General features: G+C 43.8%; 2 protein-coding genes across 2 annotated transcripts; one reads left to right on the forward strand and one right to left on the reverse strand.

Moving 5' to 3' along the window:
- The first annotated feature begins 768 nt into the window (after positions 1–768).
- LOC115128318 (large ribosomal subunit protein uL5) lies at positions 769–3,214 on the forward strand. The gene is made up of 6 exons (XM_029658056.1): positions 769–831; positions 1,115–1,265; positions 1,398–1,504; positions 2,010–2,141; positions 2,259–2,369; positions 3,137–3,214. The coding sequence occupies exons 1-6, from the start codon at positions 784–786 to the stop codon at positions 3,164–3,166; spliced, it is 579 nt and encodes a 192-aa protein (XP_029513916.1). The 5' UTR covers positions 769–783; the 3' UTR covers positions 3,167–3,214.
- Positions 3,215–5,971: 2,757 nt separating this feature from the next.
- LOC115128320 (kelch-like protein 31) lies at positions 5,972–22,716 on the reverse strand. The gene is made up of 6 exons (XM_029658061.2): positions 22,557–22,716; positions 9,169–9,942; positions 8,622–8,968; positions 7,967–8,266; positions 7,563–7,738; positions 5,972–7,434 (listed from the first exon to the last, which is right to left on the reverse strand). The coding sequence occupies exons 2-6, from the start codon at positions 9,608–9,610 to the stop codon at positions 6,654–6,656; spliced, it is 2,046 nt and encodes a 681-aa protein (XP_029513921.1). The 5' UTR covers positions 9,611–9,942; positions 22,557–22,716; the 3' UTR covers positions 5,972–6,653.
- Between the last annotated feature and the right edge of the window lie 1,504 nt (positions 22,717–24,220).

The raw sequence follows: 24,220 nt of genomic DNA on the forward strand, positions 1-24,220 counted from the left end.
TATAACAGAGTTGCTGGTCTGTTTTGAAGTCTTTATTAGGGCAGGACCTTCCAAAATCTGTATGGAAGGAAAGGTGATGGCAATTCTTTAAATCAAAACTAATGTAATGACATAACTGAGATGGATGACTAACTGATGGACGTCCTAACTGATTACATTACAATTTTACATATTTTTTCTTTAATAAAGATTTTGAATTCTTGAATCTAAATATTATTATATAAGCCTAATTTAATACTGATAGATACAGTTTTACTGTACTTTATTATTGACTTTGGGCGCTTATGGAACCGTCCTTCAAATTCAGTATGTTACGTAGGGCCCATTTATTCGAACACTTCCCTATAAATGTGCTGCGCCGGAAACGTCTCGTCCTCTTCTAGTGATTAAACATGGCGGTAAGTACAGCGTTTACACATAAAATGGCGAGATTTCGCGGTTTACATGTTCAATCCACAATCATCAGCGTGATATGGCCAACATCTCAATGTTTTTATAGCCAGATATGAGTAGATTCATGTGCAGCATTGGAATGACGTTGTATTACGGCCAAGATGTTATGGACCACTGATTTAATTGAAGCATCAGTAAGGGCTAGCGACATAGCTGTTGAAGTTGAGGTCTCTCCCCGAATACGTCTTTTCAATGCTTTGTTAGTTAGCGCTAAATAGGTAACTGGAACGTCCGTATGCGAACCGTGCGAAAATATTGTAAATATTCTGTAAGCAGTTGTGACGTTTGATTCCGCAACATTTGAATAGCTGTCTATTAGCAGTCGGGGATATGCACGGGCATGTCCGTGTGGCAGGTTTTAGTGGTTCACTTAGGAAGGTAAATAACACATTGAATCACGTTTTTGAATGGATTTAAGTCGGTGTGAACACGTATGGCTTTTTGGGAACAGCTTAAAGATGGACTGTTGTCTATTGACCAGGATTTATTAGCTAGCTAACTAACGTTAACAGTAGTTAGCAACATGTTGCTAGTTCGGCTGCTAGTTAACTTAACCAGCCTGCATAACAGGCAGCTGATGTATCCAAACAGAAGTTTCATTATTGGCTACAGTGTGTAAATGTCAACCTTCCAGCCTCATGATATCTGTATATTTCAACAGGAACAGGGCGAGAAAAAGGAGAACCCCATGCGTGAGCTTCGCATCCGCAAGCTCTGTATGAACATCTGTGTTGGGGAGAGTGGTGACCGACTGACCCGTGCTGCTAAGGTGCTTGAGCAGCTGACAGGACAGACGCCTGTCTTCTCCAAGGGTAGGTAAAACTGTCTTGATTCTGTGCTTTTAATCAGTGGCAGGGTGTTTGACTGTTAGGTAACAGACTGACACGTTCTGTTTGTCAGTGAAATGTGTTTTGATTACAATTTCTTTCACCTGTCCCCCTCAGCCCGCTACACTGTGCGATCCTTCGGCATCCGCAGAAATGAAAAGATTGCTGTCCACTGTACCGTACGTGGAGCTAAGGCTGAGGAGATCCTGGAGAAGGGACTCAAGGTGCGCTTTCAATATTGCTTATTTATTAGAAACACTATTACATTTTTATGGATGTTTTAATGACCTTGCACGTGTCTTAATCTCCATTAATTTGTCAAGGGAATGTTTCTGACACCTTTGGTTGGGGCTTAGTGTAGTGTGGTAGCCTTCATAACATTGGCTGCTGTTCCATGCGTTATTGAATTATGCATACTTTTAGGGCCTCAGGTAGCCCAGCGGCTAAGGGCGTTGTGCCAGTAAACGTAAGGTAGCTGGTTTGAATCCCAGAGCCGACTAGGAGAGTTTTGTCAATGTGCCCTTGAGCAAGACCCTTAAACCCAATTTGCTCTGGAGAAGTGTCTGCTAAATGACATGTTTTGCACTGTATCACTCATGTTCAACTTCAACCAATGGTGTTTTATCTAGGGTGTGAACTTTGTCCACATGGTTAGGAATGTATTTAGTCAGATTGCTTGAAGTTGCTATATGTTGCCCTTCCTAATTGGTGTAAGGCATCCTTCCAAAGGTGCGTGAGTACGAGTTGAGGAAGAACAACTTCTCTGACACTGGGAACTTCGGCTTTGGCATCCAGGAACACATTGATCTGGGAATCAAGTACGACCCCAGCATCGGTATCTATGGACTGGACTTCTATGTCGTGAGTGGCTTCAAATGCTTTTTAAATAACTTGTCTTTACATGGCTGTTGGTATACAATAGTTTTTTGCATGCCTTCTAATCTCAACCACCCTCTTTCTCTCCTTTCATTCTGTCAGGTCCTTGGCAGACCTGGCTTCAGCATCGCTGACAAGAAGCAGAAAACCGGTCGCATCGGTTTCAGGCACCGTATCCGCAAAGAGGAGGCCATGCGCTGGTTCCAGCAGAAGGTGAGGCTGTTTGAGCTATGATCTGACTGATTTTGTTTGGTTTCTTTAAGGGTGGTCAACGGTACCTGCAAATGGCTGGCGTTGATTTTTATTACAAGTACATCAGAAAGATGAATGTGACATGTGTCTGAAATCTGTAGTATACCAGTAAGATTCAGTCCCCTATTCCTAGGAGCAGTAATGCTTGAGTCTTTTAAAGCTGCAATGTCACTTTGGCAACCTGATGAAATTCACAGAAATTTTAAATCTGTCATTCTCATTGGAAGTCTGAAGTGGTAGATGTGTTCTATTTACAATATTTCTACGCTTCTTGTTAAGTTTATGCAGAATTGACATTTTGTACATCAGCTGAAAATATAATAATTTTTGGTGTCATAAATATTTCACAGCCGTTTAGATGGTACAATGATTCTTTATGCTATACTTGCTTGCTTTGTCACATTAACTGACATAGATGAAATATTAGAATTTTAGCAATCAATAAATGGTGAGCTGTAACTGCATAGCTTGTCAAACAAGCTTTGAGGCAGGTGGTGTTGCCATTTGGCAGGAATGAAAACTGCATTCACACTGCCTATTTGCCTTTAAGATTGCCAATACCTGCTCTAACGCTATTGGAAGAGAACTGTCAGTTGACCCTTCAACATTTCTGTTGCAGGGCTATTGGTTTTGTATTTTGTCTGGATTTTTGACAAGTCTGCCATTTCTCCTGATTTGAGGTGATTTCTTTTCTGAGCATTGTAAGCTAATTGTTCTCTTCTTTACAGTATGATGGGATCATCCTCCCCGGGAAGTAAAGGATCACCATTGGCCTTGTTCATAACAATAAAAATTTAAAAAACAAACTTTGTTCTGTGATTATTAAGTAATGTGTTATGTATCTTATGCTGGCTTTATAGTTAAGTGAATCCAGATTTAGTTTAATCGTTCATTAATGGAAATGTATGTTAATGGGGTTACAGTAATGTGTATTAAATTGGAAGAACGGCGCTTGCTATTTTAAAGGGTAAATATTAATATGCAACATTAGTGTTGTGGTTAAGAGCAGGCTGTATGGGTCTGTATCGCCCATTGTAAAATAAGCTATACATGCAACATTTGCCCAGTTCGAGTACAGGATGGGAAATCTAAATTTTAATTTGTATTTCATAGAATATGAGCTGTAGCAAAGATAAGGCCGCCAATATAGGTTGGTTGAAGTTCTACAGCTGCACCATGGAGGGCATGGTTGAGCCTCTGACCGCAAGGCACTACAGTGTGCAGGGCCCAGTTCATCCCTGGGGCTAAGCTTCCTGCCATCAGGAGCTCTACCAGGTGGTGCCAGAAAGGCCTGAGTCACTAGCAACCCTAGTCAGATGGTTCTCTGCTACTGCACAGCCAGCAGTACAAGAGGCAAGGTCCTAAGGTCACTTTACCTTGACTAATGTGCCCCTGCACATTGACTCTACCAGTACCCCATGTATATAGCCTTGCTACTTTCATTTTATTTGCATTGTTGGTTAATGGCTTGTAATTAAGCATTTGGCGCATGTGACAAATTAGATTTGTTTGCATGCAGTTCATGGTGGGTCAGTCATCTGCCAAATGATTGCATTAATTTATGATGAATGTCAGTATATTGAGTGTCAGAAGTAGATACTAGTTGGTTGTCTAGTTCAACCCCCAGTCTCATCACTTAAGAATGTCATTTGGAGTAAAGAATAGCTGTTTCCTAATGCTGGTCCTGGGGACCCAAAGGGTGTGCACATTTTCTGTTTTTGCCCGAGTCAAAGGTTGGTGTTTTTGCTAGGGCAAAAACTAAAATATGCGCACTTTAGCATCCCCAGGACCAGCATTTGCAAACACTGGTTTTCACCACTTAATCTGAGTTTACCATGGTTGTCTAGCTAAATATGACAAAATGGACAAATGTGGTTATCCTGGTGTGGCAGCTTGTGTATACATTACCTGTGAGGGTTGACGTTAAATAAAGAGACAAACACCATTTAGATCCAATTGGCTTTATTCAGTGAAACCCCAAGGTTAGAGCCTCTGGCACCAGACAACATACTTTACCCCCTGTGCCAGCCTCTGCTCACCTAAAATCAAAATACAGGGATTTCTCCATTCAAATTAGCCTCATTAACATCAAATTGTAATGGTTGAGTCCTCAGCCCGCCACAATGTCTTTGGTAGGTGGGAATTCTGAGATCTATGAATCTGGGCCGTAAATGTAACATACTAGTTTGCCAGGCCATGGTCTTGCTCATACATTCTCTACCTGTTTAAGTCAGTGGATGACATTGTAAAGTTACTTTGCCCTATAAAGTTGTCTCCAGCAGTCATTGCAACTCTTGTATTACATTGCACTTAACATGTTTAAATACTGTTAATTTCACTTTACTTTTATTGAGCTGAACTACTTAAATTTTGCTGGAAATTGTATTGCAATATTTGTCAAAAGCTTATGCCATTTAACACCCAAACACACATTCACTCTAGTATGTACATTTGCGTAATCATATCACAGTAACACCTTGCTAACTGCAATACATATTTCATACATACCGCAAATGGATTGTCATTTTCACATTCATCAACCATAGGTTGATGCCTTCGGAAAGTATTCAGACCCCCCCCCCCCCCCATTTTCTAAAATAGATTAAATAAATCCTCAGCAATCTACACACAACCCATAATTAAAAAGTGAAAACAGGTTTTTAGCAAATGTATTAAAACATACCTTATTTACATAAGTAATCATACCCTTTCCTATTAGACTCGGGAGCTCAGGTGCATCCTGTTTCCATTGATCATCCTTGAGATGTTTCTACAACTTGATTGGAGTCTGCTTGTGGTAAATTAAATTGATTGGACATGATTTGAAAATTTGTCTATATAAGGTCCCACAACTAACAGTGCATGTCAGAGCATAAACAAGGCCATGAAGTCGAAGGAATTGTCCATAGAGCTCCAAGACAGGATTGTGTCGAGGCACAGGTCTGGGGAAGGGTACCAAAAAATGTCTGCAGCATTGAAGGTCCCCAAGAACAGAGTGGCCTCCATCATTCTTTATTGGAAGAAGTTTGGAACCACCAAAACTCTTCCTAGAGCTGGCCAAACTGTGCAATCTGGGGAGAAGGGCCTTGGTCAGGGAGGTGACCAAGAACACGATGGTCACTCTGACAGAGTTCCTCTGTGGAGAAGAAAGAACCTTCCAGAAGGACAATCATCTCTGCAGCATTCCACCAATCATGTCATGCCTGCTCCCGCTCCCCCTCTCTGGCGCTCGAGGGCACACCTGTCACCATTGTTACGCGCAACAGCGCTTCTTGCTTCTCGTCTCCCAGCGTCTGTCCTCACAAATCAGGCCTTCGTGGTAGAGTGGCCAGACAGATTCCACTCCTCAGTAAAAGGCACATGACAGCCAGCTTGGAGTTTGCCAAAAGGTACCTACAGGTGTCTCAGATCATGAGAAACAAGATTCTCTGGTCTGATGAAACCAAGATTGAACTCTTTGGCCTGAATGCCAAGCGTCAAGTCTGGAGGAAACCTGTTACCATCCTTACGGTGAAGCGTGGTGATGGCAGCATCATGCTGTTGGGATGTTTTTCAGCGGCAGGGACTGGGGGACTAGTCAGGATCGGAGCAAAGTACAGAGATACTTGATGAAAACCTGCTCCAGTGCGCTCAGCACCTCAGACTGGGGCGAAGGTTCACCTTCCAACAGGACAACGACCTTAAGCTCACAGCTAAGAAAATAGAGGAGTGGCTTTGGATGTCTCTGAGTCTCTGAATGTCCTTGAGTGGCCCAGACAGAGCCCGATCGAGACCTGAAAATAGCTGTGCAGCAACGCTCCCCATCCAACCAGACAGAGCTTGAGAGGATCTGCAAAGAAGAATGGGAGAAACTCCCCAAATATATGTGCCAAGCTTGTTGCGTCATACCCATGAAGACTCGAGGCTGTAATCGCTGCCAAAGGTGCTTCAACAAAGTACTGAGTAAAGGGTCTGAATACTTATGTAAATGTCATATTTTAGATTTTATTTTTAATAAATTAGCAAAAATGTCTAAAATCCTATTTTTGCTTTGTCATTATGGGGTAGTGTGTGTAGATTGATGATAAAACATGTAATCAATTTTAGAATAAGTGAATAGTTATCCCTTCCATCTTTCCTGTTCTACGGCTCTGCTTCTCTATCGACAGCTCTCTGTTCCTACCTCTCCTCAACTTCTTGCTCTCTGTCACTCCTCCCTTCTATCAACCTCCCTTCGCTCTCTTCACCTCTCTTCTTCTAAATCTCTCAGGCAGTGATGGGCTGTGGGACCACATGGCTCTTTCTCTGTGGCTGCTCCTCCTTGGTTGCTGGAGTGTTGTGGTGCTGTTGCCTGCGGGGGGTGTGGCGGGGTGGGAGGGTCAGTGCGCAGCAGGATACACCCACAGTGGCCTCGGGCAGATCCTCCCCCATGGACCAGCTGTCTGTTGCCGGGGTGTACTTCTGCACGGCCGCCTTGTAGCGCTTCTCGGCCTCGTTCCAGCCACCCATCAGGTAAAGCTGTTCCCCGAGGGGTGACAGGCCTGCCGTGCTCACGCCCAGGGGCAAGGGGGAGGCCCGGCTCCACTCACCGTTCTCTGGGGAGAACACCTCCATGGACAGGACGTCCACGCGGTCTCCGCTGGGGCCCAGCTGGCTACCACCCACCACGTACACCTTCCCTCCCAGGGTGGAGGAGCAGTGCCATCCTCGGGGGCTCGCCAGGCTGGCCTTCTCACTCCAGGTGTCCGTCTCAACGTTGTAGCAGGCCACGGAGCGCGAGTAGGCGCAGTTGATGTAGCCGCCGGTCACCAGGATGTCTCCGGAGGGCAGCACAGCACTGGCGTGGCAGCAACGTGGCACCTCCATGGGCGTCTTGAGCTGCCAGGTGTTGGAGGAGGGCAGGTAGCTCTCGGTGGTGGCCAGCAGGCCCTCCACGTTGCGGCCGCCAATGGCGTACAGGCGCCCGCCAGTGGCCACCAGGCTGAAGTGGGTACGGCGCTGGCGCATGCTAGCCAGATGCAACCAGGTGTTGAAGCGAGGGTCGTACCTGAGGAGCAAGAGATGGACAGTGATTTGTCTAAAGTGAAATTAAATCTACCCATAATCAAGGAACAGTCAAGTATGCCACATAACACTGGCTCATTATATTTACAGTATGATACATTTACAGTGTACCTGCTGAGGGTGCTGACAGCGTGCTTGGCCTGGTTGCGTGCATCGTTCTGGTCCTCTCCTCCGGCCACGTACAGGAAGCCGTCCATCACAGCCACACACTGGTTGAAGCTCTTAGCGGGCAGCTGGGACAGGTGGCGCCAGGTGGCCACACCCTCACGTGGGTCTCTCCATAGCACCTGGAAGGGAACCAACGTCAACAACGTAGCACTTCTCATTTTGGATAATACGGTTGATTCACGGATGATACTGTTGAATCACGGATAATACTGTTGAATCAAGGATAATACTGTTGAATCATGGTGATTGGTGGTGCAGAAGTATTCTAAAATGTAGGTTTACTTCTTCGTCATGCGTTTGACCTCTGCCTAATGTTTAGCCCACCATCAGATCCCCCCCACACTCACCACTCTACTCAGTGCCCGCTCGGTGACGGAGGGACGCCCCCCAACAGTCAGAAGGGTGGCCTGTCCGCCACGCACCTGCGTGCGGCGAGACTGCAGCGTGTTCTGCTGGTAGGGTAGCAGGTGGTAGTTCATGGCGTCCACCAGCAGGCGGTGGCAGTGAGGGTCCATCATCATTCTCGCCACAGGCTGGATCTCGCTGACCAGCTCGCTGGCAGGGATGGTCTCGAAGCGCACGTGGGACAGCAGTTCGGCGGCGTGCACCTGACGCTTGGGGTCGAAGTCCAGCCATTTCATGGCCAACTGTGGTCGAATGAAACCAGTTCTATACTTAGAATTCTGTTTGTTTTATAAATACCGCTCCCTCTCTGCCTCCTTGCTATGTCTCTCATCCCTACTGGTATTGTGTATTAATAACTATACATACAGTGAGTTATACTGACTGAGTATTTCTATTCATAGTAGGATGTCACAGTCTGGCAAGTGTCTGTGTACTAAGGTCATGTGGCTATATCATGTCCTTAACAGCTGGTCTGAGGCTGGATTTAGGTTGAGCTCAAAATGGCTGCATTTGGGGGTAGGGAACGAGGAGACCTGATCCTAGGTCAGTTATTACAGGCAGAAAAAGTAGGGTTAAAGAATGGTGAGCGGAGCTGACCTGGAAGGCGGTGACTTCAGATGGCAGCAGCAGGCTGTCCTCCTGGAGGAAGGCTGTGATCTGTTCCAGGGTCAGCTGGTTGAACAGGGGCGTCTCGGTGAACGCGACAAAGTTCTCCAGCACAAAGCGGCGGGCCGCGTCGCGCACGGGAAACAGGCCGTAGGCGGCGGCGATGTTCCACACGTACACGCACGTCTGCACGTTCATCTCGGCCAGCAGGAAGTCCATGCACATCTGGAGCAACTGGGGGATCTGGAGGGTGGCAGCGGCGGACACAGTGCAGCCGATGGTGTACAGGGACATGTGGACGCGGCCCAGGTAGGCGAAGGTGATCACGTTGGCCAGGCCTGGGAATAAGTGGAAAACATCATCGCTTTATCCATGTGTTTTTGTCTATTGATGCGGACTTTGAGAAATATTTGGACTGAACACAGTCCTTAAGTTCCCAAACAAGACTCTTGCTGCTGCCTCTAATAGATAATAGATAGATAATAGATACCTCTGATAGATAGCAGCTATATGTTAGGCGGGTTAGTTTGAAACCTACCGAGGGGGGAGAGTGAAGGTAACTCTAGACGCTTCATTCCGGGGTCCTTGGCCAGGATCTCCCGGAAGTACCGGCTGACGGAGGAAATGACCAGCTTGTGCACGTCGAAGGCCTTGGTCTTACAGGCCAGCTCCAGGTCGGTGAGGAAGCGCTCCTGGCGCATGCGGCTCACCTCCTCCAGCAGGGCGTTTCCGTGGAGGGGGCGGGTCACTTCACAGCCCAGGCCCAGGCCCTTCTCTCCGGGCTTGATGACGGGAGGGGGCAGGGGGAGGTTGAAATGGTTAAGCTGTACGATGTCCAGTGCGGCCATCTCCTCGATCTTCTTCACACCTTCCACCACCACCACTCCTCCTGCCATCTGTGTGGTGACAGTGGTTACCGGGGGGACGACTGGCTCCGGGGTAATCTTTTTTGTGCGATTGGCCTTCTTCTTGGGGGCCATGGCGACGGTTACTTTGACAGTATGGTTTTAAAGGTTTTGGTTCTTGAGCGCTGACTGAAGCACTGAGGGATGAGGACTCTTACTCACTTGCTGAGGGACCAACTAATCAACAAACTGACAAAACAGACTCTTTACTGACTGTGATAAGGTGGACTTTCTTTACTGATGAACACAACCACTGAAACACTGAAGAACAGTCAGACAGATTAGACTGGCTGGAGGGTTAACTATGTATTCCTACTGCTGACAGAAGGGGTTCGAAGAGGACAGATTGACAGACACGGTGTTTAGGTGGGTTGGTTTGTTTGTTTCAGTGAGACAGCACACAGGACCTGAAAAAAAAGAGAAAAAGCACTGAGTATCACAGAGAAAAAGACCATGGCAACACAATAACATCATACTGTATACTCTTTAAAAAAGAGGGGGATGTGACTGACAGGTGCGGGTGTTTGGGGGGGGGGGGGGCTTCCGGCTTCCAGAAATCCAGTGTCAGGTTCATGGTTTATAGCAGCCCGATGTGCTTGTATTCATACTCACACACCGACTCCCAGTGTATTTCAGCAGCAGAACAAATGGGAATCTAATTAATGTTTTAAATGACCCTATAGAAGAACTTGAGAAATACGAGGGGAGTTTTCCTGAGGTAAGTTTAGCCACACTATGTAAGGCTCTGCTTAAATTAGCCAACTTCCCTTAGAACCGTAGATTGTTGTACTACTAAGCACATTTGAAAAATATGACTCTATTTATATTCCCTTAGTTTCTTCTGACTGTTTTAGTAGTTTTGAATTTGAAATTCTGGATAAAAGTTGTTTATACATGCTGTGTATACATGTTTCTTCCAAAAAAATGTAAACTTAATTTCAAAGTCTCACTCATCACAGCAAATTAAGCAACACATACCTGGAAAAATACACACATCTCGCTAGCTCAAAACATCCAAATCAAATGTATTTAGAAAGCTATTTTTACATCAGCTGATGTCACAAAGTGCTGTACAGAAACCCAGCCTAAAACCCCAAACAGTAAGCAATACAGATGTAGAAGCACGGTGGCTAGGAAAAACTCCCTAGAATGGCCAGAACCTAGGAAGAAACCTAGAGAGGAACCAGGCTATGAGGGGTGGCCAGTCCTCTTCTGGCTGTGCTGGGTGGAGATTATGGCACATTCAGTCACAGACACACAAGATATCTCATGTCACCTAAAAACACACTAAGGGCAAAGCAAGCATGACAGCGTCCCTGTTGCTTGGATTATTACCCAGTATAATACCCACTCTCTGGTTCCTCATCATACCCTCCCAGTGATTTGACTCACTACACCAAAATAACCTTAATTTAGCACTTATCACTTTGTAAACAAACACAGAAGGACAAGCTGTGGCTGTGGCCTTCATCGACATAAAACTCTGATCTCTATGGTGGCCTTGCCTCCCTGTTACAGGATACAGTCCAGGCCCAGTTACCATTGACACTCGAGCAATTCACCCCATTCGCTCTGACAACAGGACAAGCAGGGACAAATACAATCACTTTGTATTCAGAGGCAATACAAAAAGGATCCCAGGCAATTAAAAGGGTCATACGGAGGAACAACGTAATCATGACTCGCCCTTTGATTACAAAAAGGTACGGATCATTATCATCAACATTAAAGGACCAAAGCTTGGAAATGCTCCTGCTACTCTGTTATTTAAAAAATATATATATTATCTATCCTGATGCCTAGTCACATGCCTTACCCTGCCTTCGTGTACATACAGTGCCTTGCGAAAGTATTCGGCCCCCTTGAACTTTGCGACCTTTTGCCACATTTCAGGCTTCAAACATAAAGATATAAAACTGTATTTTTTTGTGAAGAATCAACAACAAGTGGGACACAATCATGAAGTGGAACGACATTTATTGGATATTTCAAACTTTTTTAACAAATCAAAAACTGAAAAATTGGGCGTGCAAAATTATTCAGCCCCCTTAAGTTAATACTTTGTAGCGCCACCTTTTGCTGCGATTACAGATGTAAGTCGCTTGGGGTATGTCTCTATCAGTTTTGCACATCGAGAGACTGAAATTCTTTCCCATTCCTCCTTGCAAAACAGCTCGAGCTCAGTGAGGTTGGATAGAGAGCATTTGTGAACAGCAGTCTTCAGTTATTTCCACAGATTCTCGATTGGATTCAGGTCTGGACTTTGACTTGGTCATTCTAACACCTGGATATGTTTATTTTTGAACCATTCCATTGTAGATTTTGCTTTATGTTTTGGATCATTGTCTTGTTGGAAGACAAATCTCCGTCCCAGTCTCAGGTCTTTTGCAGACTCCATCATGTTTTCTTCCAGAATGGTCCTGTATTTGGCTCCATCCATCTTCCCATCAATTTTAACCATGTTCCCTGTCCCTGCTGAAGAAAAGCAGGCCCAAACCATGATGCTGCCACCACCATGTTTGACAGTGGGGATGGTGTGTTCAGGGTGATGAGCTGTGTTGCTTTTACGCCAAACATAACGTTTTGCATTGTTGCCAAAAAGTTCAATTTGGTTTCATCTGACCAGAGCACCTTCTTCCACATGTTTGGTGTGTCTCCCAGGTGGCTTGTGGCAAACTTTAAACAACACTTTTTATGGATATCTTTAAGAAATGGCTTTCTTCTTGCCACTTCCATAAAGGCCAGATGTGTGCAATATACGACTGATTGTTGTCCTATGGACAGAGTCTCCCACCTCAGCTGTAGATCTCTGCAGTTCATCCAGAGTGATCATGGGCCTCTTGGCTGCATCTATGATCAGTCTTCTCCTTGTATGAGCTGAAAGTTTAGAGGGACGGCCAGGTCTTGGTAGATTTGCAGTGGTCTGATACTCCTTCCATTTCAATATTATCGCTTGCACAGTGCTCCTTGGGATGTTTAAAGCTTGGGAAATCTTTTTGTATCCAAATCCGGCTTTAAACTTCTTCACAACAGTATCTCGGACCTGCCTGGTGTGTTCCTTGTTCTTCATGATGCTCTCTGCGCTTTTAACGGACCTCTGAGACTATCACAGTGCAGGTGCATTTATATGGAGACTTGATTACACACAGGTGGATTGTATTTATCATCATTAGTCATTTAGGTCAACATTGGATCATTCAGAGATCCTCACTGAACTTCTGGAGAGAGTTTGCTGCACTGAAAGTAAAGGGGCTGAATAATTTGCACGCCCAATTTTTCAGTTTTTGATTTGTTAAAATAAATGTTGTTCCACTTCATGATTGTGTCCCACTTGTTGTTGATTCTTCACAAAAAAATACAGTTTTATATCTTTATGTTTGAAGCCTGAAATGTGGCAAAAGGTCGCAAAGTTCAAGGGGGCCGAATACTTTCGCAAGGCACTGTATCTACCTCAAATACCTCGTACTTCTGCACATTGATCTGGTACTGGTACTCCCTGTATAAAACTTAATTCTTGTGTATTTTATTCCCTGTGTTATTATTATTTTTAACTATGCATTGTTGGGAAAGGGGTCGTAAGTTTGTATTTCACAGTAATGTCTACAGCTTTTGTATTCTGCGCATGTGACAAATAAAATTTGACTTAATTTGATTTGTTGTGAAATTGACCCCTGAGTGTTCTACTCTGGGCAAAGAGTCTCATTTTGCTTCATGCCTCAGTTTTTTAAAAATGTATTAATCTGCTGTGAAATATCACTAGGTTTGTAAAAAGCATGTTGAATTTCTGTTTCTATTCGTACATGTTTGTGTGAAAGGACATATTTTACTCTCTCTCAAAAACCAAATCAGATGTTTCACTCCATGCTGCTGATGTTCTCAGTAAACAGAATATATTTCCATGGCTAGAGCGTATAACAGTATGTCAGAGTGCAGGTGCTTTCCACCACGTGCGTTATGAAAACACGAAAAAACGGAAATGAACTCTCAGCCAACGCTATTTATGTCCAGACTGTTGTTTAAAGATCACCTGCAGAAACAGTGGATATATGGGTCACCGATCATCCTTGACCTATCAAAATGGTGTACATCTCCTCAATGTGCTATGATATATTAAGTACCAGTTTTAAGTGACAGGCTTAGGCATTTCATTTAATAAATAGATGTGGTGCTATTGTTGGTTCCCTTGATGACGTCTGATTTTGTGATACTGTTGGGTCTTTGCCATGGGGCGCCCAGTGTGGAGGATGACACAGCAGCTGTGACTCCCACCAACCTTGGTTCCAGATATTTGTGAGGGTTATGTGCCATGTGAAGGTTCTTTTCATTTGATGCCATCCCATCACATTGTTAGCTACACTGGTAGAATTTTGTTGAATATTCTAAGGCCTTTGTAAATGGCTTCCTTTGGTGGTCAGGTTCTTGCACACCAGGAGAGACGATCTAAGAAAGGGATCTCAGATATATCAGGTACTTTCTTAAGCAGCCTAAACTTGCGTTGTTGACGTTTCAAGGTGGATGCTTATCTTCACTTGCACTTTTCTCAATGCCTGGCAGATGAACAATTTAGGTCAGACTCTCAGGGATCTCTTTCCCCCATCATTCCAATAGCTCTCATCTCTGTACCAGCTATAGGTCAGTAACGGTAGGCTATAATTTTGGTACCCAGAACAAATCTTACGTAAGGGGTGGCCTTTCGCCTCTGGCCATCTACTCGATTTTGTAAAGTCTTTTACTACTAGTAGTAGTGGTATAGTACATCACTGGTGACTGCTGTTTCATCTCTTTGGGGGGGATCTGACAGTTCTAATTCCTGATTCTAGGGTTGCGACATCCTCCTAGGTGGCTCCTCACACCCTCCCTTTGGCCTGTAACTAACTCTGTGTCAGCTCTCTTTCATATGACACCAGCAACAGCTGCTATCCTGTCCCCATCTCCATGTGGGGGGAACACAGCTCAGTCACAGGCATCGTTCACTGGACTGACCGGGGCTATTTTAAAACACAAAGTTCAGAGAAAAACTCTACAAGGTAGTTGAGGTCTGAGGCAGAGTTTATTGTTGGGAGGATGGGGTGTCGGCTACTTCTCAAATGTGTATTGGAGTGTGCAGAGCCGGCCCTAGCTACTAAGCAATAGCTTGAGGCCCGACCAAAAGAAATCAGGCAGGGTCTCAACTTACTGTTGAGAGTTAGAATAGTTGAACACACAAGGTGCGATTTCTAAATTTGGTTGTGCATCAGCAGTTTTTCTCTCGTTATGTCAGCAACTGACAGTCACTCAATTGGCCCATGTCAGCCACAATTGCTTAGATTGGTAAAGTAGTCTTGCCAGCTATCTGAACTTGTAGTAATCATGGTTGAATTCCCGACCGGGCACACTAGGGGTCATGTAAAAATTTGCTTCATCTGCCAATCCGGACTTGTGCGTCAAAGTGCTGAGGTTTGATGTGAGGACATTTTTTGAGATTGCAAAGACTTGGCTCTACTTTTTCAATTGAAAGTATTTTTCCCACATTTAGTTACGTAACAGCCTTATTCTAAAATTGATTAAATAAATAAAAATCCTCATCAATCTACACACAATACCCCATAATGACAAAGCGAAAACAGAAATACCTTATTGTCACGAATCCCTCCAGAACATTCATCACGCACACCTGTCGCCTATTCCCACTGATTAGTACTTGTATGTACTGTCTCCTGAATCATTTATACCAGCGTGACACTTATTTACCAGTCAAAAGTTTGAACCCACCTACTCATTAAATTCTTTATTTTTACTATTTTCTACACTGTAGAATAATAGTAACGACATGAAAACTCTGAAATAACACATATGGAATCATAAGGTAACCAAAAAAAAGTGTCAGAAGATTTTAGATTCTTCAAAGTAGCCACCCTTTGCCTTGATTACAGCTTTGCACACCCTTGGTATTCTCTCAATCAGCTTCACCTGGAATGCTTTTCCAACAGTCTTGAAGGAGTTCCCACATATGCTGGGCACTTGTCAGCTGCTTTTCCTTCACTCTCCGGTCCAACTCATCCCAAACATTTCAATTGGGTTGAGGTCAGGTGATTCACGCAGTCTCCTCTGAACAGTTGATGTTGAGATGTGTCTGTTACTTGAACTCTGTGAAGCATTTATTTGGGCTGCAATCATAGGTGCAGTTAACTCTAATGAACTTATCCTCTGCAACAGAGGTAACTCTGGGTCTTCCTTTCCTGTGGCGGTCTTCATGAGAGCCAGTTTCATCGTAGCACTTGATGGTTTTTGCGACTGCACTTGAAGATTTTTTGGGGGATCGAATGACCATGTTTTAATGTAATGATGGACTGTCGTTTCTCTTTGTTTATTTGAGCTGTTCTTGCCGTAATATGGACTTGGTCTTTTACAAAATAGGGCTATCTTCTGTATACCACCCCTACCTTGTCACAACACAACTGATTGGCTTAAACACATTAAGAAGGAACTAAATTCCACAAATTAACTTTTAACAAGGCACACTTGTTAATTGAAATTCATTCCAGGTGACTACCTCATGAAGCTGGTTGAGAGAATGCCAAGGATGTGCAAAACTGTCATCAAGGCAAAGGGTGGCAACTTTGAATAATCTCAAAAATATTTTAATTTGTTTAACACTTTTTTGTTTAATACATGATTCCTTACGTGTTATTTCATAGTTTTGATGTGTTGACTATTATTGTACAATGTAGAAAATAGTTTTAAAAAATAAAGAAAAAACCTTGAATGAGACTTGAAATTGAGTTTAGGTGCATCCTGTTTCAATTGATCATCCTTGAGATGTTTCTACAACTTGTTTGGAGTCTGCTTGTGGTAAATTCAATTGATTGGACATGATTTGGAAAGGGACACACCTGTCTATATAAGGTCCCACAACTAACAGTGCATGTCAGAGCATAAACAAGGCCACGAAGTCGAAGGAATTGTCCATAGAGCTCCAAGACAGGATTGTGTCGAGGCACAGATCTGGGGAAGGGTACCAAAAAATGTCTGCAGCATTGAAGGTCCCCAAGAACACAGTGGCCTCCATCATTCTTTATTGGAAGAAGTTTGGAACCACCAAGACTCTTCCTAGAGCTGGCCGCCTGGCCAAACTGCAATCTGGGGAGAAGGGCCATGGTCAGGGAGGTGACCAAGAACACGATGGTCACTCTGACAGAGTTAATCTGTGGAGAAGAAAGAACCTTCCAGAAGGACAATCATCTCTGCAGCATTCCACCAATCATGTCATGCCTGCTCCCGCTCCCCCTCTCTGGCGCTCGAGGGCACACCTGTCACCATTGTTACGCGCAACAGAGCTTCTTGCTTCTCATCTCCCAGCGTCTGTCCTCACAAATCAGGCCTTCGTGGTAGAGTGGCCAGACAGATTCCACTCCTCAGTAAAAGGCACATGACAGCCAGCTTGGAGTTTGCCAAAAGGTACCTAAAGGTGTCTCAGATCATGAGAAACAAGATTCTCTGGTCTGATGAAACCAAGATTGAACTCTTTGGCCTGAATGCCAAGCGTCAAGTCTGGAGGAAACCTGTTACCATCCTTACGGTGAAGCATGGTGGTGGCAGCATCATGCTGTTGGGATGTTTTTCAGCGGCAGGGACTGGGAGACTAGTCAGGATCGAGGGAGAGATGAACATGAAAAGTACAGAGATCCTTGATGAAAACCTGCTCCAGTGCGCTCAGCACCTCAGACTGGGGCGAAGGTTCACCTTCCAACAGGACAATGACCTTAAGCTCATAGCTAAGAAAATAGAGGAGTGGCTTTGGGACAAGTCTCTGAATGTCCTTGAGTGGCCCAGCCAGAGCCCGGACTTGAACCTGATCAAACATCTCTGGAGAGACCTGAAAATAGCTGTGCAGTGACGCTCCCCATCCAACCAGACAGAGCTTGAGAGGATCTGCGGAGAAGAAGGGGAGAAACTCCCCCAAATACAGGTGTGCCAAGCTTGTAGCGTCATACCCAAAAAGACTTGAGGCTGTAATCACTGCCAAAGATCCTTCAACAAAGTACTGAGTAAAGGATCTGAATACTTATGTAAATGTGATATTTCCGTTTTTTAAATTTTTATAAAAAACAATTTAATCAATTTTAGAACACGGCTGTAACGTAACCAAATGTGGTAATAGGAAATGTGGAAAGAGTCAAGGGGTCTGATTACTTTCTGAATGCACTGTATTCAGGGTCATCACACTGCTGGGGAAGGACTTCTACTTCATGTCAGAAGTTATGTTCTGTGAGGTAATGCAATGTGGTATTGGATGTTTTTGTGTTTTATAAGTGTACATTTTTTCAGTCAATGCACCATCTCTGTGTGCATTCTTATGTTACAGGTCACAGTGTGGATTATGCAGAAGCATGAGGGGTTTAGTTTGGCAAGGCTGTACTTAGTTATCCTTACACATATTGCCCCCCCATAACTTTTTAAAATGTTATTTCACTATTTGGTTGCATCTACATGTTCATTTGAGAGGCTAAGCGGTCCATATCGGAGCTAGCCAACATTCTCTGCCTTGTCCGATGTACTGTACATCGTGTTCAACTGTAATCATCATTAGTGTGGTTAGGTAGGTTCAACCTAAAATGTATTGTTCCTCTATCGTATTGAAGTCCAGGTATCTTGATATTCAATTGTCTTGAAAGGGAAAGATGCACATCCCCATTGACATGTAGGCTTTTTATTTTGTATGTATGCAATGCCATCGTCATATTGAAGCACCAGCACACCAGTCTTACAGTATGTCTCGCTCATCACGTCACGTAAATCTCGTCAATGTGTTATAGTTGCACATAGGATTTCAAAACTGTTTTGTTTTCTTAAAATATAGCCTATATTTCTTATTTTCCTCTTACTGTTTAGGAGTCTGCTTCTTGTTACTTTGTTAGCACTTGGCTCAAAGTAGCCAAAGGGTTTGTTTACTTACATAGTAATAAAGTCAGACACGCAGTGTATACTCTAACCATTTAATGCACATGTATCAAACTCATTCCACGGAGGGCTGAGTGTCTGCGTGTTTTCAGCCTAACCCCTGGCCTAGTGTCTGCGGGTTTTTAGTTTTTTCCTTTCAATTAAGACGTAGACAACCAGGTATAATAAGTACAAGGAAGGAGCGAAACCCCACAGACACTCTGCCTTCCGTGGAATGAGTTTGCCACGTGCTCTAGGGCCTCCATGGAATGAGTTTACCACCTGCTCTACGGCCTCCATGGAATGAGTTTACCACGTGCTCTAGGCCCTCCATGGAATGAGTTTACCACGTGCTCTAGGCCCTCCATGGAATGAGTTTACCACGTGCTCTACGGCCTCCATGGAATGAGTTTACCACGTGCTCTAGGCCCTCCATGGAATGAGTTTACCACGTGCTCCAGGCCCTCCATGGAATGAGTTTACCACATGCTCTAGGCCCTCCATGGAATGAGTTTACCACGTGCTCTAGGCCCTCCATGGAATGAGTTTACCACGTGCTCTACGGCCTCCATGGAATGAGTTTACCACGTGCTCTAGGGCCTCCATGGAATGAGTTTACCACCTGCTCTATGGCCTCCATGGAATGAGTTTACCACGTGCTCTAGGCCCTCCATGGAATGAGTTTGCCACGTGCTCTAGGCCCTCCATGGAATGAGTTTACCACGTGCTCTAGGCCCTCCATGGAATGAGTTTACCACGTGCTCTAGGCCCTCCATGGAATGAGTTTGCCACATGCTCTAGGGCCTCCATGGAATGAGTTTACCACCTGCTCTAGGGCCTCCATGGAATGAGTTTACCACGTGCTCTAGGCCCTCCATGGAATGAGTTTACCACCTGCTCTAGGGCCTCCATGGAATGAGTTTGCCACGTGCTCCAGGCCCTCCATGGAATGAGTTTGACACCCCTGATTGAATGGAAAGAACCTACATTTCAGCACCTTTTTCAGGGAGGGTTGAGGAACCCACATTGGCTGCTTTTACACAGGCAGCCCATTTCTAATTATTTTCCTACTAATTGGTCTTTTGACCAATTATTGTTTATGGCAATAGTTTAGAATTGGGCTTCCTGTGTAAAAACAGCCATAGTGCTGAACCTTGGTTAATTATATTACCCTAAATGGTTGGAAGTATACAGAAATGTATTACTTAATGTTTGTAGGTCAGCATCTCAATTTGGTGTGGGGTGGTGGGGGGCATTTCTACTCATTGTATTTGTTTTCTAAAGTGTCAAACATCTGCTATACGATAGCAGATCACTGAGACGTGACTTGTTTATACAGCTAATTATTTTGGTCTGGTATCTGCCAGGAGGGACGATGATAGTTTTCTTTTGGATAGCCTGTAATGTCTTGTAAAGAAATGCTATTTCTTATGCAGGTGACCAGCCTACTGCTATTACATTTCTATAACTCACAGTAAAGCCTGTGGGGTCCCCTACAGGATAGCTCCCACATTACACACTAACTGCCAAACCAGCGCACACACAGAATCTCCTTTCTAGCCGAACATTGTGTGCACGAAGAGGATTCTACGATGACGGACAGACAACTGAGCCAATGGCGGAAGACTACAGACTACACCCCAGCCTGAACCAATCCAAAGATCCGATCTTCTAGAATCAACCTACTTTCTGTTCCACATATAAGGACTGTGTAAATTGTAAACGCTCTCTTTTCCTGCTGGTTCTGTGCGAGCTAACGGAAGAGCCGTAATTACGCGGTACCAGATATCTTTACTCTGAATAAACTGTCGCTTGTCGTACAATTTACCACTTTGTCTGAATCGATCCTTGACCGGCTCACCCTTCTACATATCCAATTACTAACAGTCTCTTCCCTGTATACAAGGAAATAAAATCTGTTCGCTCAAATATTTCACTGTCATTTTCAGAAATCAACCTACGGATTAAGCATATGGCCATACAGGACATCAAGGACTTGCTTTCTCCTTGGCAATATTCTGGCGACAAACTTCAGTTCCACATTATGACAGTAGAGCTCACCCAAGTGACAAATGACAGCAGAAACCGATGCTTTTGGAGAAATTGCAGTACCACGGGTTAGTTATATACATCTTTGGTAGTTGATTTGGCTTTACCACAAATTAGCATTGCATTTATTTGCAGTGCTGCCAATTACTTTCCGCTCAAGGTTTGCTTCAGCAGAGGCTACTACGGTGCTGTAGGCTTTTGGTAATGTGAGAGGCTGTGGGTACATTTATAAAGCTAGCTAGTTGTAGAGCAAACGAGTTGTGCTAGCTAGCTAGTGCAGCCTATCATGTGATATACGGAATGGCAGATTGCTAGGTCAATACGTTTGTTATCAAAAGTAACTAGTGGAGATGTGAAACAGTTGTTTATACTTTGGCTAAAACCGAGCTTTTATATGAGTTTTTTTTAGCTATACAGACAATCTAAAACCGCACACCTGAAAACAAGCCATCTCGACCAACTAACAGCTAATTATAATAGCTAGCTAGCTAAAACAATGATGAGGGAGGGTGTGAGCTCAGCCATCCACACAGAGACGTTTTTCACACTGTGAGCATTTTTACAACATGTGGTCACAATCACAACGACTGGGAAATATTTCACGCTGGGAAGATTTTTACATGTCACAGGGCACGTGCCCAGGGCCCCTGACCTCCAGGGGGTCCCCATTGATTTTGTTTGTCACTCTTACTCAGATATCATATTAACATAGCATAAGTCGGGGCAAAATGTGTAGAATTTCAGAACATTTTCTTTAAAATGGCTAAATGTTCTCTATGCCCCTTGGCAAAATGTGTAGAATTGCAGGCAATTAGCTGTTAAACTGCAAATAATTTTCTCCGCCCCATGGCACAATGAGTAGAATTCTCTCCACACAATGGGAAAATGTTTAGAATAACAGCAAAAGTGCTTTAAAAACGGCAAAATCTTCTCTATGTTCCATGGAAAAATGTATAGAATTGCAGGAAATTAACTCTAAAGCATAGGGCCTCCAAAAGGCTAGGGCTTGCTCTGGGACTGTGCCAAAACATCACTGAAAATGTGTCTTGAGGATGAGGAGAGTCAGAATTGAAAGACAAGAAAGATCATAATATGAAGGAAAGATTTACTACCAAATCCTATGAAAAATATCAAATGGTTTATTTTTTAAATTTAACTAGGCAAGTCAGTTAAGAACAAATTCTTATTTACAATGACAGCCTTACAGGGGAACAGTGGCTTAACTGCCTTGTTCGGGGATTGGATCTAAAAACCTTTCGGTTACTGGTCGAAAGCTCTAACCACTAGGCTACCTGCCTTCCCTCTGTTAGCAACCTTTCAGTTACTGACGCAATGCTCAAACCACTAGGCTACCTGCCGCCCCCAGACGTTTTGTTTAGGAACAGAGAACAGTTTATAACGCCAAGACAAAAGGAGGAAAGAAATTAAAATGGGGCATGAACGTCTGAAAAATAGCAGAGATGGAATAAAAGTCGGCGGGAATGATATTGGAACATGGCCGAGGTATCTGAGTAGGTGACACCGTGACAAAACACATCTCTGTGCGGTACACAATGCCATCATGTGCCTGACTCCCACCTCCCCAGTGTCAGAATTCCTTTGTGTATCTCCAGAGTCCAGAGATTATTTATAGATGTTGAGGTCAGAGCTGGAATGAGTTACCCCTCCCAAGTAGGCTATCACTTGTATGCATCCTAATATCAATTTGGCCTCGCATTGTGTTTGAGCTGTGAGTGTTTGTGAAAAAAAAATGCAATTTCAGATTCTACATAGTGCCTAGTTGAGGCTAAAATGAATGAGTTTACATCCACTTTTTTTTAGGTGATTAAGTGCTTGAAAGGGGACTTATTTGAGTGTCTGCACACTTTGTATTTTGTGTTACTGGCGATGGTTAAATTGTACAGTTCTGGTGAAATTCAAAAGCTCAGCAGTTCAACTTAAGCATATTACATATAAATGCTTTATGATTAGGCTGTCTAATCAAGTTGGATAAATCATGACTCAAATTAGACATGCAAATTATTTGATGAAAAATTCAGTCAATATGCTTTACCTCTCTCTCTCCACTCACTCTTCTTCCTTATCTTTCCTCGTTTCTCTCTTGGCTTTCTTTCGCTTTGTTGATTTTTGCTTACAGGTTACTCTCTCTTCCTCTTTCCTCCGTCCCTCCGTCCGCTGTCTGTCTGTCAGTGGACTTTGGTTCAGTGTTTGAGTGATTCAGGGTCCAACCAAGTCTATGAAATGAGACACCCTCCCTCCCTAATTTCTAGCTCCCACCACCTACAACTCCAAATACAGGCACCCCCTCCCTCCCCACCAAAAATACTCCATATGTGGCCAGCCCTCTGCTATCCTGCCCCCTTCAGTCACCCTTCAGTCACTCGGCTGGGCAGGCAGGAGAGGGGCTATTTTCTCTCTGTATGCTCAAGTTTCTGTGTTTGAACGGTTGTCTCACAGTCTCTCTCTCTCTGTGTTGTGTGTGTGTGTAAGAGGCTCTGGTGCTATTTTAACAAAGTAGCGGAAAAACTTGGAGTTGTGTTATGTTGACACACCGAACATGGCAGAGATTATATCAACAAGAAAGGATACATGCGCTATGACACTGACAACAATATTATTTTATTTGTATTGATTATGAACACATTATGAATACATCTCAATACCAGTATTGTAAGGGTAATAATTAATGATGGTCAAATTAATTTCACGTTACATTTCTATAGGACCATAACAGTACATTATCACCAATATCATTATGATGACACAAAGATTATTAAAGACCCAATGCAGTAAAAACATGATTTCCTGTGCTTTATATACAGTTGAAGTCGGAAGTTTTCATACACTTAGATTGGAGTCATTAAAACTAGTTTTTCAACCACTCCACAAGTTGCTTGTTAACAAACTATAGTTTTGGCAAGTCGGTTAGGACATCTACTTTCTGCATGACAAGTCATTTTTCCAACAATTGTTTACAGACAGATTATTTCACTGTATCACAAATCCAGTTGGTCAGAAGTTTACATACACTAAGTTCACTGTGCTTTTAAACAGCTTGGAAAATTCCAGAAAATGATGTCATGGCTTTAGAAGCTTCTGATACACTAATTGACATAATTTGAGTCAATTGGAGGTGTACCTGTGGATGTATTTCAAGGCCTACCTTCAAACTCAGTGCCTCTTTGCTTGACACCATGGGAAAATCATAAGAAATCAGCCAAGACCTCAGAAAAAATATGTAGACCTCCACAAGTCTGGTTCATCATGGGAGCAATTTCCAAACGCCTGAAATTACCACGTTCATCTGTACAAACAATAGTATGCAAGTATAAACACCATGGGATCACGCAGCCGTCATTCTGCTCAGGAAGGAGACACGTTCTGTGTCCTAGAGATGAACGTACTTTGGTGTGGAAAGTGCAAATCAATCCCAGAACAACAGCAAAGGACCTTGTGATGGTGCTGGAGGAAACAGGTACAAAAGTATCTATATCCACATTAAAACGAGTCCTATATCGACATAACCTGAAAGGCCGCTCAGCAAGGAAGAAGCCACTGCTCCAAAACTGCCATAAAAAAAGCCAGACTACAGTTTGCAACTGCACATGGGGACAAAGATCATACTTTTTGGAGAAATGTCCTCTGGTCTGATGAAACAAAAATAGAACCGTTTAGCCATAATGACTATAGTTATGTTTGGAGGAAAAAGGGGGCGGC

This window comes from Oncorhynchus nerka, linkage group LG4 (genome assembly GCF_034236695.1).
Source record: "Oncorhynchus nerka isolate Pitt River linkage group LG4, Oner_Uvic_2.0, whole genome shotgun sequence".
NCBI classification, from domain to species: Eukaryota; Metazoa; Chordata; class Actinopteri; order Salmoniformes; family Salmonidae; genus Oncorhynchus; species Oncorhynchus nerka.

Coding starts and splice junctions, on each gene's coding strand:
- LOC115128318 (XM_029658056.1), top strand. CDS start 784: ATGCACGGGCATGTCCGTGTGGCAGGTTTTAGTGGTTCACTTAGGAAG. Junction 832..1,114: donor TTAGTGGTTCACTTAGGAAG/GTAAATAACACA, acceptor ATATTTCAACAG/GAACAGGGCGAGAAAAAGGA. Junction 2,370..3,136: donor TGCGCTGGTTCCAGCAGAAG/GTGAGGCTGTTT, acceptor TCTTCTTTACAG/TATGATGGGATCATCCTCCC.
- LOC115128320 (XM_029658061.2), bottom strand. CDS start 9,610: ATGGCCCCCAAGAAGAAGGCCAATCGCACAAAAAAGATTACCCCGGAG. Junction 8,969..9,168: donor ACCTTCACTCTCCCCCCTCG/GTAGGTTTCAAA, acceptor ACTTATTCCCAG/GCCTGGCCAACGTGATCACC. Junction 8,267..8,621: donor CTGAAGTCACCGCCTTCCAG/GTCAGCTCCGCT, acceptor ATTCGACCACAG/TTGGCCATGAAATGGCTGGA.